The 15,838-nt window shown below is 39.6% G+C and overlaps 1 protein-coding gene across 2 annotated transcripts in view; it reads left to right on the forward strand.

The window, feature by feature from the left end:
• Nucleotides 1-14,245, forward strand: part of Sec22a (SEC22 homolog A, vesicle trafficking protein) — a 46,174-nt gene extending 31,929 nt beyond the window's left edge. For both annotated transcript variants that reach the window (XM_052158755.1, XM_052158753.1), the window contains 2 exons: nt 7,407-7,472; nt 13,385-14,245. In XM_052158755.1, coding sequence (XP_052014715.1) covers nt 7,407-7,472; nt 13,385-13,585 — 267 coding nt within the window. In that variant the 3' untranslated portion in view covers nt 13,586-14,245. The remainder of the gene's footprint in view (nt 1-7,406; nt 7,473-13,384) is intronic.
• The last annotated feature ends 1,593 nt before the right edge of the window (nt 14,246-15,838 follow it).

The following is a 15,838-nucleotide window of genomic DNA, read 5'->3' on the forward strand; positions in this document are numbered from 1 at the left end:
AGCTGTTAAATGATTATAGTTACATAACAGAATAGGAGATTGAACTGTACAGACATTATTTAAATTCCAGCAACAATTGAAATTTAAAAGTTCTAAGAAAGAAAGGAAGGAAGGAAGGAAGGAAGGAAGGAAGGAAGGAAGGAAGGAAGGAAGAAAGGAAGAAAGGAAGAAAGGAAGAAAGGAAGAAAGGAAGAAAGGAAGAAAGGAAGAGGAAGAAGAAGAAGAAGAAGAAGAAGAAGAAGAAGAAGAAGAAGAAGAAGAAGAAGAAGAAGAAGAAGAAGAAGAAGAAGAAGAAGAAGAGCTTATAAGTAAATCTAAAGCATATACAGGACCCATATGAAGTAGATTAGAAATTCTGACCAAAGAAATCAAAGATTAAATAAACAGAAAACGATTCTACCTTTCAAGAGGAAAACTCAATGTTGCTGAAGTGTCATGTGTTGATGTGTATGTTGAACACGGTCCCAGGCAAAATCCCAGCAAGTTATTTTGTAGATTCAATAAAGTGACTGCACAGTTTATATGGAAAGCAAAAGATCCAGTACATAGAAGAAAACGAAAGTTTTTATTCTCTATTCTCTCTAACAAAACTCAAAATTTTACTTCTACCACCAGGTGAGTGGACTGGAGAATTGCTTTCCATACCGAGTAGTTCTCCAGTTCCAGCTAGATGTTTTACAGTTTAATTCAGTTTTAATACTGTCTACTTAGAGTTAGGACAAAACTTACATGTTAAGGCTCACTCACTCTCGCATGCTACCCTTACATGAGATGCCAGTCCTATGGGAGATTGTACTGATGACCATCAGCTGGCCGTAAGAGAGGTTTGTACAACTCCCTCATTTGGGGCAGCCATTTGTTAGAATAGTTCTGCACTCAAAACACATTTGGTGGCTAATAATAAAGGACATCTTAAAGGAAATAAAGAAGTTCATACATAGGAGTTAGAAGGATCTAGACACGAGTTTCTGGTGGAGCTGAGTTTATCAACACCCTCCTCACAAGTTGAGATGCTCACCAACCTAGAAGTTTTGCTAACTCCATGGGTTAGAGATTTTGGGGAGGGTATGATTGTTACTGGCTTCTCTCTTCCTGGAAGATTGGGATGGAGACAAAAATTTTAGCCATCTAACCATGATCTTTTCTGGTATCCAGTAATGATCTAGGAATTTATCAGGAGTTGCTTCAGAACAAAAGCTGTCCTCCTTACACAGGAAATTCCAAGAGATATGGAAATTCTGGTTCAAATCCTTCTATAACTCAGGAAACTAATTTCCTAAACCTTAGAGGCTCTCTGACAGGACTAGTGAGTGTCAAAGATGAAAAGGTTTTTCTAGCACCTTCATTTACAAGGGTTTTAGGATCCCTGTGCTAGGGATAGGCTATTTATTACTACTTCAGACCTTCTGATGGAAGCAGCAGTCGGGCTCTCATTGCCCATCTTTAAGATGTGCCGTAAAGCCACATACTTAAGACAGTATGATATTGGCAAAAGAATGAACAGTACATCACCATGACAGAATTGAAAGGTTAGAGATAAGAGCAAGACAGTGGAGAATGGGCAGTCATTTTAACACGGTACTGGAACAACAAGCTACATGCCAAGGAATAAATCTGTAGATATTGCAAGTTGATAAATAGGGATTTAGAGTGGGTCATAGACCTGAATGTAAAGAACAAAACTTATAATTTGTAAATTAAAAGAAGTAGCATAAGAGAACACTGGGTCTGGAAATGAGTTCTTTGGTACAATACCAAAAGTGTTGTGAAGAAAAAATATGCTGTTAAACATCATGACATCTGTCAAAGTCTGTTCTGGGAGAAACTGTTAAGAGAATGAAAAAAGCCCCAGGTTAGGAAAAGATAATGTTGAACCCTCCAGCATCGACTCTATAGGGCTGGAGAGATGACTTATCGGGTAAGAGCACTTATTACTACTACTCTTCCAGAGGACCCAAGTTCAGTTCCTAGTACCCATCTTGTGTGGCTTACAGCTGTCCGTAACTCCAGCTCTAGGGAATCTAACACCCTTCCGGCCTCCAAGAGGACCTGCACACTCATAATGTACAAAACTAACACATAAATAGGAGAAATCTTCAAGGAGAGGAGGGGGTGATTCTAAAATACACCAAAAAAATCTTAAAACTTTAAACTAAGAATGCAGATCAACCTGTTAACAGTGGTCAAAAACTCAGTAGAAAACCCTACCACAGAAGATACTGAAGGTAACAGACATACAGGCATGTGAAAAGATGCTGGACATTGTATGTCATTAAAAAACTCCGAGTTTAAAATATGATGCCACTTAACACCTGTTAAAACATGCCCCAACTGTGACGCTGACAATTCCCAATGCTGATGAGGATATGGAACAAGGAAGGGAATGCTCATTTGCTGCGAAGTGGGAGTGTAAATTGTTACAGCCACTCTGGAAAACAGTTGGACTGTTTCTCTCAGAGCTAAACATAGCTTTACTCTGTCATCTGGCACTAGTGCTCTTAGATGTCTCCCACCAAATAAGTAGAACACTTTCAACATGTGAGTATTTATATCAACTTAATTATGATTTCAAGGGAACAGCTCTGGGAGGTGAGTTGTAAACTGTAGTAATCCACACAGTAGACAACCATTCAGTGATAGAAGGAATGGCTGCGAGTTCAAAAAAAGCGAGAGAAGCTTCCAATCCATACAGTAGAGGACCATTCAGTGTTAGAAGGAATGGCTGCAAGACACAGAAGACATAGACCTCTAAAGTGCATATTGCTTGATGAAAGCAGATAGCATGAAAAACTACATTCTGGATGCTTCATCTGCAGAAGGCAGACGTTAAGTTCTATAGCTGCTGGGATGGCAGGTCTGAGAGTCTCAGGGCCGTGAAGTGGTGCTTTGCGACGTAGTGGCAGTGCTCACTATTGTGCATTTGTCCAACCCACAGAGCCTACAACAGGAAGAGTGGAAGTGTGAGTGGTAATGTGTCAGTACTGGCTCAGACTTTGTGAGGAATGTATCAAATCCAGTTGTTACTAGAAACTGAGCCGGGAGTTAGGGGGCTAGGTGAAGATTCTCTACTCAATTTTCTGTATGCCTGAGGCTAATCTAAGCAAATCTATTTTAGTTGGGTACACACACACACACACACACACACACACACACACAGTTTAGAAGCCAAGAGTAAAACATGGACTTTTTCTTTGATGATCAGTCCAAGGAGAACTGGAGAGGAAGGCATGTTCTTACCCTGAGCTTTGATGTTCTCATGTTCTCCAGTGGGGTGCAGCTCTGCTTGGCAGCAGTTAAAAGTTGAACCTGTTGAACCTAGCCTGCTCTCAGAAGCATGACTGGGTCGGTTTCCTCTGCCTGTGGGGGTCTGAGCCTTGCACCTTGCAGGGGCCATGACAAGACATTAATGCCCCAGTTAGAATAGAGCTTGGTTCAGGAATCTGATCCGTGTTTTAAGGTCCGTATATAAATTCTGTGCCATTTTGAGAATGCCAGTGAAATACAGGTTGGGTCTAGCCACTGTCCCTGCCAACCAACTCCCCTCCCCCATACACATCCCAAGAATGGCCTGGTTGAATAGCAGCATGTTTTAATTTGCATAAACAAGCTCTGGAAGGATGGGAAAGCAATAAAGATGGTGGGAACTGGTGGATGGGGAGCGGAGTGGTAGCAAGGCTTTACCGCGTGCCTCTCCATAGATTGTTTTGACTTTGAACCACATAAAATTGCTCATCAAAACAAGTGTTGGGCTGCGAGTAGAACAGTGCCAGAGCAGCAGCCTACAGTCCAAGAACCATGTTCAGTCCTCAGCAATGAGAACAGTTACTCTGGGTAAACAGAAGAAACAAAATAACATCTTTGTTAATCCAATTTAATAGGTAGATTCTTCAAGTACCAAAAATTCAGATACAGGTAAATCTTTTGTGGAACTATGACCTGATGTTGGTCACTTTTTCTTTCCTTCAGAGTTATTATTATTCACAGTTTATATGGGAAAAGTCTTTTTTTTTTCTTCATTAAAGCCTTTAGACTTGGTGTACTCTTTTCTGGTTTGTCAGTGCATTTTGTGTTAGGAATAATCTCTTTAAATCACAAGTTAAATAGTTTTTGCCAAAGCTTTCTCTGTAGAATTTTGTACAAATATAAAGAATTATCTAAAGGGCGTTATCTAAGTAGAATTATCTAAGTTGAATTAACAGCTTCCAAATTTCTATAAAACTTGATTTATAAAGTAAAGAGTTTATTTGCTGGGTATGGTGGCACATGCCTTTAGGATCTTTGTGAGTTCAAGGCAAGCTTGAGCTACATAATGAGTTCCACACCATCCAAGAGTCTAATGAGTCCTTGTTAAAAAAGAAGAAAAATAAGTAAAGAATTTATCTGGAAATTATAATTTAATCTAGTGGAGGATATATTGTATATTTCCTGATTGTGAATAGTATGTTCTATAGGCACTAATTTAACGTTTATAGTTTTGTAACCTTGATTTGTAAATACTCTGAACACTAAGAATGGTTAGGTTTATCTTCTGGTATGTTACGTTATGCTTGTGGCAAATTTAACTCTGAAGACTCAACGTGAGTCAGCATTCCTGTATGTTGTCACTGTTCAAAGATTCCAGATACATGTGCTGGTGATATGGCTCTGCTCGCAGGGGCGCTTGCTACAGTCCATTGCTGAGCTGGATTCCTGGGCCCTAGGGTAGAAGGACAGAACTGACTCTTGCAAGTTTTCCTCTGGCCTCCATCTTTGCTGTGGCATGTGTATGTGCATGCCTATATGTGTATCCATACACAGACACAAAGTGTGCAGAAAACGAAAAAACAAGACTGGCATAAATTTACTTGTTCTAGATTAGTGACCATTACTTAGAGTGATAAGGATTTATTAAAATATGTGGTGGCACCAAAGTTTTTCTTTGTTGTACGTGTGTATATATACTTATTTTTTTAAGTTGGTAAATTTGATTTCATGTCCACAGTAATGTGTAAATTAGATTATTTACACTTGCTTCCTAGCTTTGTTCTGAGTTTAGAGATGTTAATAAGGTTGTTGTGAGTTGACATCTCAGGAATGTATAAGCTTTTATCACATTGTTTACATTGCATGGGTTCTTCTAAAGATCAGTTTTGAAATAATGATAATTAGATCAAAGGCCAAAGCAGAGGTAGTTTTCATATGGAGTATTAGAAAATGAATCCTGTGACAATAGAAATGCTGCCATGGAAGTCAGGAGATCTCTTTGATCTCTGTGATCTCTTTGCCAGTAACTAGCTCATTGCAGATAGGATGCTGTGGGCCTCATCTCCGTGTGTGCGGGATGGAGGCTTAGACCCACGTGCCCAAGGACTCTAGAGCACCGGTGTCCTAAGTTCTTTCTCAGACTCAAGAATTGTTTGGAATACTTGCTACAAAGCAGAAATTATCTATTTCTGCTTTTCAAAAGAAACGAGTTAAGAAATAAAAAATATAGGTTGTGAATAAAGATTTAAGTACAGACTAACTCTGGAAACATGTTTTGGGGTGTTCTAAAATCAAATAAGAGATTTCAAATGGCAATGTTAAGTTTAGAAAAAGAACTATTACGTTATAGAACCAGTAATTAGGTCCTGTGATATGTTGAAAGGCTATACATTCTTTCACATATTCTGCAGTTGACATATTTACCTTGTTAGAAAGTGTTTTTGAATCAACCAAAATACCAAACAGAGCAGCATGCAAAAGTACAGGTCCATTTGGGGATGGAGAGTGAAGGGAGACAGAAAACATCAGAAACACATGCAAAGGTTAACAGTCATTTTTCCTTTGTGTAAGAACAACATAGGTTTCTTTGTATAATGTGTCTCCCATACTGTGTGTGTGTGTGTGTGTGTGTGTGTTGTGAGACAGGCTTTTGTGTGTGTGTGTGTGTGTGTTGTGAGACAGGCTTTTTCTATATAGAGCTGGCTTTCCTGGAACTTACTCTTTAGACTAGGATGGCCTTGAACTCAAAGATCTGCCTGCCTCTGCCTCCCAAGAACTGAGATGAAAGGTGTGCGTCACCACTGCCCAGCTTGAACATAAACTTTAATAATTGGGGGGAGGGGTAGGAGGGGAAATGACTTAAAAAATTAAGCAGGTTAATTCAAGCCTTTGAATTTTGAAAATAGAAAGGCTTCATGTTGCCTCTGGGGCAAAACTGGCCTGAGCATCCTAGGAAGATTAATAGTTTCTGTTTCAAGATCTCACTAGGATAGGCCACTCTACCTTGTGAACTGTTCAGTACCCAACCAACTACACTAAAGCAAGCTGCTCTTCTTTTTGTTCTATAAAGATCCTTCCAACGGCATGGGCAGAGGCCCACTTTGTGGCACAGTCTTATAATCCCAGCATTTAGGAAGCTAAGCAGGGAGCTCAGCAAGGGGACTGAGCGGCTGAGGCCAGCTGGGCTACGGAAAAGTACTTTTTCTAAAGTAAGAGGCTAGAGTAATTTCCCTGCATGGAAGAAAACACTTCCTTCTCTTGCCTCAGCATTATGAACCGTTCATCCTCACAGTGAAGGAGGCTGAATGCTGATGCTTGACCAGAACAAAGGACAGCGCATGGTTCTCTCTCCCCACAGGCTTGGGCTGTGCTTCCTTACTGTTTTCTAGCACAGTGACATTATAACCAGGCCTGAGCTTTCTTTTTGGGGATTTAGCACACTCTAGTGGACAGTAGCTTTTCAGTCACCACAGTTTTATTTATCATGTCAAGTTTATTAGGCAATTCATTTATGTGCTTCTGGGCAGGAAAATTTGTTAGATTGTATTTAAGTGGTGACTCTCATGAGTGTAGGAACTTGGTCACTGCAGGGTGGTGTGCACTTTTATGTGGCTTACCAGGAAAAAGAGATTTTCTGTATTCTGTGAAAGCTAGCTTTTCCTTGGTGCTTCTCCTCTTCCCTAGGGCGCCAGGCCATTGATAGGTGAGGCCGAGACACAGAGAATGCGTGTAGTTTTCTTCAACTTCCCATTCCTCTGCCTTTTAAATTTACATGTATTTATATGATGGGTGTTTTGTCTGCATGTATGTCTGTGTACCCCTTGTGTGCCTGCCTGGAGTACATGAAGCTCAGAAAGGAAACATTGGATCCCTTGGAACTTGAGTTACAGACCACTGTGAGTCACCATGTGGGTGCTAGGAATTGAACCTCTATCCTCTAGAAAGGCAGTCAGTACTTTTAACTGCTGATTCATATCTCCAGCATACCCTCCCTCCCTGTCTTACTATTTGTTTTATATTTCTATTTTAAGACTCACAATTTTTTATACACCGCTTTGTGAAATGTTTGAGTGTGTATAAACATGAACATAACCTATCCTGGTAGATTGTTTTTTTAAGTAAGTACTGCCAGCAAAAAGGTAATCTTTATTTGTTTTTTGCAGAGTGATGGTGAGGATCTTAATTATATTATTGCATTTTTCCTCGGAACAGCAGCCTGCCTTTACCAGGTAGGTGTTACTACTTTGTTTCCAACCCAATTACCCAGTAAAAGAAATCTCAACTCAATCAGTAACAATAGGAGCTATAAGCCTAGATTAGGCAGATCTCCCACTACACTACTACCCATCTATATTATCCCATACAACTTGCGTTTCCTCCAGACCACAAGCTTCTCTCTCTGCTGCCTCTCCTTAGCTCCCCTCCCTTCCCTTCGATCCTCTGTAGCTCTTCCCCCTTCTTCCTGCCCAGTCATTGGCTCAAGTCTTTATTTGAAAAGTTAAAGGTGGGAAGAAGGTTCACAAGGCAACTCATCTGCAACCCCTTCCAGGAGTGGAATTAGCATCAAAATACAAGCCCAGGGCTATCCACAATAGGTAGGTTTCCTCCCATCTGTAACAAACACTTACCCATTGCTGTTTGTTCGAGTCTAATAATTACCTGTGTTCTTAAAATAAAAATGGTAACTGAGTTATTTGCCTCTCCTATAATTTGGACCTCTGTTATCTTTGTAACCTACTCTTCAATCTTGAGTTGTAGACAGATGTTCGCTTATTCTTAACCCTTTCTCTGTGATGGGTTATCAGGGGTGCCACGTCATGTGCCTGCGGCAGAAAGGCTACTTCTAAATTTTCTAGTGAGAGCCAGAGGATTTGTGCTCTGGAGGAAGCCTTGATTAGGGAATGATAAAGCAAAGTAATATTTTAGGATTTTTAAGTAGACATGATTTTTTAGTAGAGGCGAATAGGATAGATTTTAAGTTAGGAAATCTGGGGAGTTAGGAAATCTGGCAATTAGGAAATCAGTTGGGAGATGATTCTAGCAATTCAGATGGAAAATTAAGGGAGCGTAAACTGTGGCAATAGCAGCAAGGCAGTGCAAGAAATATTGCCACTGAGAAGGAAGACCAACAATATGTAGGGCACTCAAGGAGGGGTTAGGCTCTGTGCCTGGCTGGTAGGGAGGTCAGTCCCGGGAGAGATGGGAAGAACGGCCCAAACTCCAGAATAATTTTGTTAGAACATAAGGAGCAAACAGAGTCCATTGGCCCAACTTTATAAGAGGCATATTCCTTTGGCTTCTATGGGGAAAAAAAAAAAGGAAAGAAAAGGTAGGAACATTAAGCTCAGTATACACCTGAGATTGCTCAAAATTTGGTAGAACTCCTTGGGGAAATACTTTGATAGATATTTGAACTTTACATAAATATGCATTATACATTTTAATTTTAGTGGCTTCACTTTAAAATCTTTAAATTTTCTTTTCTTTCTTTCTTTCTTTCTTTCTTTTTTTTTTTTTTTTTTTTTTTTGGATTTGGGTTTTTTTTTCCGGGACAAGGTTTCTCTGTATAGCCCTGGCTGTCCTGGAATTCACTCTGTATACCAGGCAGGCTGGCCTCGAACTCAGAAATCCACCTCTGCCTCCCAGAGTGCTAGGATTACAGGTGTGTGCCACCACTGCCCGGCATTTTAATTTAATTTAATTTTATTTAAAAAATTTTTTTTGATTTTCTATATTCTTTGTTTACATTCTGAATGCTTTCCCCTTTCCCAGTTTCCCCCTCCCCATCGGTCTCATAAGCCCTCTTCCCTCCACCCATTTCCCAATCCCCCACCCCCCATTCCATTTCTCTGACCTGGTACTCCCCTACAATGCTGGATCAAGTCTTTTCAGAACCAGGGCCCTCTCTTTCCCTCTTCTTGGGTATCATTTGATAGGCTAATTGTGTCTTGAAAATTCAGAGCTTCCGGGCTAATTAATATCCACTTATCAGTGACTGCATTTCATGTGTATTCTTTTGTGATTGGGTTACCTCACTTAGGATATTTTCCAGTTCCAACCATTTGCCTAAGAATTTCATGAATTCATTATTTTTAATTGCTGAGTAGTATTCCATTGTGTAAATAGACCACATTTTCTTCTTTCTTTTTTTTTTTTAAAAGATTGATTTATTTATTTCATATATGTAAGTACACTGTCGCTGTTGCTGTCTTCAGACACACCAGAAGAGGGTGTCAGATCTCATTACAGATGGTTGAGAGCCACCATGTGGTTGCTGGGAATTGAACTCAGAACCTCTGGAAGAGCAGTCAGTGCTCTTAACCTCTGAGCCATCTCTCCAGCCCCCTAGACCACATTTTCTGTATCCATTCCTCCATTGAGGGACATCTGGGTTCTTTCCAGCTTCTGGCTATTATAAATAAGGCTGCTATGAGCATAGTGAAGCATGTGTCCTTATTGCATGCCAGGAAATCCTCTGGGTATATGCCCAGGAGAGGTATAGCAGGGTCCTCCGGAAGTATCATGTCCAGTTTTCTGAGGAAACGCCAGACTGATTTCAAAGTGGTTGTACCATTTTGCAATCCCACCAGCAGTGGAGGAGTGTTCCTTAATGTTACCTTTAGAAGTCTTATTAAATTTGACAGGTTTCATTAGGACAAACGACATTTCATACAGGTAATCTGAAGCCATGTGTTTGTTAATGGTACAGAACGTGCTTCAGTTTGCACAGTGTTCTTTTGAGTTTCCCACTTTAATCCTACACCCCTGTCTCATAGGATTATTGTTTCATTTATAAAAATGAAGACGGAAGGACTGTCAGTACTGTTCTGACGGCATAACCAGGAAAAGGGAAGAGTCATGTTAGGAGTCAAGAGTTAGAGCACAGGTTCATTCCCCTATACCATGCCACCTCTGTGGCCAACCAAGTCAACAATACTGTTTCTTTTTCTTTTTTTAAAGTTGTTTATACATGACCAAGCGCTGCAGCAACATTTTTTTTTATCAGACTGTTTTTTCCCACTGAATTGCTTTTGCACCTCTATATAAACTCAGTTGGGTGCATTTTGTGAGACTTTCTGGGTTCTGAATTATGTTAGCTTGGTCTGTTATCCTTCTACCACAATCATATGGTCTTTATTGTCCTAGCTATATATCACCTTAAATTCAGTTTTCCTAATAGTTACAGAATGATTCACATTTTCTATTTCAGTGGATGAAATTATGGTAGTTTGTGGGTTTTGTGGAAGTGGTCTATTTTATCTAATTTATATGTATCAAATTGGTAGTCATATCTCTATTCCTTTGGTATCTGCAATGTTTACAATAGAGTTTCCTTTCTAATGTTGGTAATTTATATTGTCAACGGTTGGTCCTGTTAGTTTCTGTTTCACTGATTGAACCAGCTGTTCAGTCCATCAGGGTTTTTGTTTTGTTTTTTTTGTTTTGCCCCTCTTCTGTTTTTCTGTTTTCAATTTTATTGATTTCTGCTCTTGTTAGAAGTTGAATTGTGATCTTTCTAGTTTTCATTTCAGTTCTGACAAGTTTCATCTTCTAGTTCTGACATCTTTCTAGTTTTCATTTTTTGTCTGACAAGTTTTAAAGCTATGTGGTTTTAGTTCATACAAATTAGGATTGCTTTGTTGTCTTGGCAGTTTGATTCATGTGTCATCATTTTCTTTGCTTTGAAGTGTTTTTATATTTATACTTTTATTTTTTGAATAATGTGTATGACATATCCATTTTCATCTTCTTACTTTTAATTTGCCTCTGTTATTTGTTGCAATTTTCTGATAGCGAAATTGGTTTTTTAGTCAACTTTGTGAATCTCTTTCTTTTAGTTGCTCTATGTAAGCCATTTACATTTAATATAATATTAGATATATTGGGCTTATTTTTGTTCTGTTTTTAGTTTTTAGTTTTCTTTCTATGTTTCTATAGTTTAAGGTTTTAAGAATTTCACTTCAATATTATTTATAATATTTAAAAACCTTGTGGATTTTAAAGTGGTTCCTTACTATAGGTAACAAACAATAGATACTTGTCATAGTCTGCTTTTGTCACTTTATGTTTAGTGAGATATAGACATGTTATCTCCCTAGATGTTCTGTTGTTCTCCTCTATTTATAAAACTTTTATTTCTTCCCCATATATTCAAGAACATATCAGACACTTATAATACATTTTTTTCAACTGTGAAACATAAACAGGAAAAGACCACCTGTCATACTCAATCACATTGTTGCTACCATGTTGTTTTTTTCTTTCTTAATATTTCAAATTTTTTCTTCTTTTATTTTTTGGTTTAGAGTAAAATTTTAGCTGTGTAATATGTTTGATCAATGTGATATCAACAGCTCTCATTGCAAGGCATCTTTTTTCTTCATTGCCTTTGAAAATTTCAGAGTCATCAATTAAATATTTTTTAATACAAGAAAAGCTCTTCTTTACAGTAGAATTCCAATTAATAAATGTAGAAAGAACGATGGAGATAAAATGTCACTATTAAATCACCATTAAACAAACACCACTGTAGTGGCTGATGCAGGCAGAGTTATCAGTGGGTCGCATACATTCCCATCAAGGGGTCAAGTTGACAGCACTGATAAAACATACTGCTTGGCACCTCTGTGTTGTTCTTGGCAAAATGACATATGCTTAACTCAGTCTTGGAACACTGGACACATCCAAATTGAGGAACACAGCTCCAGCATAAATGATGAATATGTATCAGGTCTGTCAAGGTCATGACCGAGAAGCTATTACAGATTGGAGGAGACCTGACAGCTAAGTGCAGCACAGAATCCCGGGTGGGGAAAAGGTCCCTAATGGGACACAGGACAAAATCGAAGCCCATCAGTTAGTAGTCCTCTCTGTGATTATGACCTGGTATGATGACTGTTCTGTGGTGGAAAACAGTTCAGTTCTGCTATTTAGGAACTCCTCTAAATCAAAAGTTTATTCAAAGGAAAAATTACATCTTTAAACCTTTATTCCACAGTGAAAATCACTCTCATAAAATAAATGCTTTTATTTGTTTCATATAAATAGCAATGGATTTTTTTTTTAACAGCAGGCAGGGGCTTACTGTATAGTTCTGGAACTTTTTAGACCATGCTAACCCACAGAGATTCTCCTGCTTCTGCCTCTCAACTACTGGGATTAAAAGCATCACTCTGGTGTACATTCTTCAGTTTTAAATGTGGAATAATCTTCACTCATGTAAGAGCTAATATTTGGCAAGAACACCCTTACCTCCTCCATTCTGAAGCCTGGATGCAGTTCACAGAAACTACTGCTGCTTTTCAGAGACTTCATGAGTATATGCAAATCCTATACTTCGAAGATATAGATTTTAAGCACATTCTAGAAAAGGATCCATTGGGTCATTAAATTTTGTATAGCATGTATGTGTACTTGGCACTGTTCTAGACCTGGGATAAACAAATGAATGAGATAGGTAAGTCTTCGCCTGTCAGGAGCTATAGATGACAAGCAAAATAAGCATGTTTGTAACATGTGGGAAAAATAAAGGACAAAGAAAACAGCACTGGGGCTGTTGGGGGGGGGGGGTGGCTTCCTTTACTGTCTCGTTGAGCAGCACTCACTGTCATTCCTTATCCCCTTCCCTACTTTCCAAGATATAACTGCTGTAAGTTAAATGATGAAAAGACGCTAATAACAGTCCGTTCCTCCAGTGGAAGCCCAGTGAATGCAATGCCTTTATTTCTGTCATAGCTGAGGAACAAGGCCCAACTCCTGAGGCTCCCCACTACCCCCCAGCCTACACTCCCCCCCCAGCCTATGCCCCCAACCCCCAGGAGCTGAGAGCTCTGCAGTGTATCTATCCTGGTTCCCTGTTATGGTAGAGAATTTCTTCTTTCTGTCTTACAAGTGAGTTACCCGGTTGTACTTCTATTTAACATGTGATGAAGAATGCTTTTCTTCTGAAATGGAAGACAGAAGGGAGAATCTGTTTCTCTTTTGAGCCATGGAGCGTTCATGACTGAATTCTCCAATAGCTTACATCATCTCTTTCTTCTTTGGGACTACCTTCACTTTCTTCTCGTGTTGTATTCTGATCTGTTACATACCTGGTTCTTTTCCTGTTCCTAACCAACTCTCACTTTTATGTTTTGAACAGTGTTATTTACTTGTATACTACACCAGCTGGCGGAATGTCAAATCATTCCTGACTTTTGGCTTAATCTGTCTGTGTAACTTGTATCTCTACGACCTGCGCAACCTCTGGCAGCTGTTCTTTCACGTGACCGTGGGAGCCTTCGTTACCCTGCAGATCTGGCTGAGGCAAGCCCAAGGCAAGGCTCCTGACTATGATGTCTGACATCTTCCTTCAGATGATTGCCTTTGCCTTCAGGGGAAGGAGAGGACATAAATTAGCTGCCACTGTGATGAAGAACCAGCCACCACACGTGAGAAGCTCGGCTTTTTTCTCTGCCCATCTTCCCCTTTTGTTTTACAAATCAGCCTGAGCTTGTGAGACCTGGTAAGCTAACTCCACAAGGATCCTGCAGTGGAAGACAGGCCATCACAGGAGAAGTCGGCATCACCCGAAGACCTGGCAGGCAGCACTGAGTCCTCACTAGAGAGTTAAGCAGAGCTTAGTCATGGCCTGTGTTCTGAGGACCAAGCAGAAACGCTACAACCTGAGTTTGCCTTTGTGAGGCATTAGTGTAGACCAATGAAGAAGATGCTTCAGAAATTGGAAAGCTGCGATCTAAAACAGCTGCTATACAAAGTGTCAGAATATTTGCACAATTGTAGTACCAGAAGTTTATGAAGCCTAGAATGGCATGAAATTGTTTTTTCTACTTTTCTGTTTCTGCCACCTTCTCACTCTGGAGATCACCTGGTGTGGGAGAGGGCTGTGATGCACATCTCTACAAGATCACAAGTCCTGATAACACAGTGATACAGTTTTTTTCTTCCTAGACCATGTTTATCATTTCTTTTGAAATCACTAAAAATACATGATTCATTTGACTATTGTGGTCTTCCAAACTCTTGTCATTTGGGTACTATGTATGCTATTATTTGGTAAGTTTATAACCTTTAAAATCTTAAAGTATTTAACAAAGAAAGGAACCCCTACTCCAAGTGGAAAACCAGTATCCGTTTGCCAGCACACAATGAAATGCTAAGTTCTTACAAGATACTGATACCTAGACCTGAGTGGCACACTCACTGTAATAGTGAGAGATGTTGCCTGGCACCAAAATAAAGAGTCCTGTGGAACACTCCAGGGATAACAGGAAACTGCAAAGGCAATGACATTTTCATAGTGGCACAGACTGGTTAGTTATGGTTTGTACCCAGAACCATTTCATTTGTTCCAGAGGTGCTGAGTGTGGGAAATGGAACTTCCCCTGACAATTCCTGTTATTTCATGGTTTGGGGAGGTAACTAACATCCAGAAGAAATATCACTCTTATACCCTTAGGAAGATTATTTAAGCCATTTTGAATTCATAATATAGAAGCACAGCTTGATTGTATTTGCAAAAATGTACAAGTCACCTGGTTTGGAGCCATTGTGAATGATTTGCCTTTGTTTTTAAAGAAAAGATTCCAAACAAGGAATGCATAGGATTCTGGTATTTTATATCATCCCTAAAAACAATGGGCCTTGGTATGTAATTCCTTCAGGGGCTATAATTACTTGGTAGGAGGAGTCTAGAGGGTCAGGTCACTGAACCGCCTTGTCTGCCTAATCCATTGTGTGGACACTTGCAGAACTGGAAGATCTTCGTACCTGGAACCTTCACTGCCCCTCCATCTTAGAAAAATAAGGTAGAAGGAAGGCAGTAAGTGGATATTTGATGTTCGTGGTTTATTTAAAACAAGAAACTTCAAATCTGCCTAGGTTTTTGTTGTAACAAAGCTGCTGACAGAGTTGTCCTATACCTTCTGAAAGGTGCCCCAGGTATCACATGGACCTGAGCCATCAGGGCCACACAGGCGAGGTATAAACTGTAAATAAAATGGTTCAACTTAGGAAGGCTTTCTAAGCTAGTGGGTAGAGCAGAAGAGATTTCTTATAATAGTTAATTAACGAGGAAGCGTGGGCTTTCTGATTAATTGTGGCTTTACTACGTCTTGGTATTTGACAGCTCTCTTACCAGTTTGGTTCAAAAGCTACCTCGACATTACTGAGTTGTGTTGCAGTGTTTAGAATTTGAATCTGTTCAGCAGGGTCACTTGAAAAATCACCAGTTATTTCTAAAAGTTTGTTTTTCTGTTTGTGTTTTCACCAGCTGTTTTGGGTTATGGAAGTGTTTACATATTTAATGTACAGAATGAAACAGCTATAAGTAATCTTTTCTGTATACCACTACCATCTTTCATTATTTGGAATGTGCATCCCTGAGAGAGTACATGACTGTCATGATGTTGTCCAAGAATGTCTAGGCTTGTTATGGTCCTGGAGAACAGTGTCTAAGCTGTAACACTAATAGCAGCTTACATTTGAAGTGCTTTACTCCTAAGTGTTCACTCCCTCAGGGTCCTTGCGAGATGTGTGTGGCTGTGCTTGTGTTATGTGGATGCACTGGAGTAATCAGATCCCCGGCTTACATGTC

This window comes from Apodemus sylvaticus, chromosome 15 (assembly GCF_947179515.1).
Source record: "Apodemus sylvaticus chromosome 15, mApoSyl1.1, whole genome shotgun sequence".
In the NCBI taxonomy this organism is placed as follows: domain Eukaryota; kingdom Metazoa; phylum Chordata; class Mammalia; order Rodentia; family Muridae; genus Apodemus; species Apodemus sylvaticus.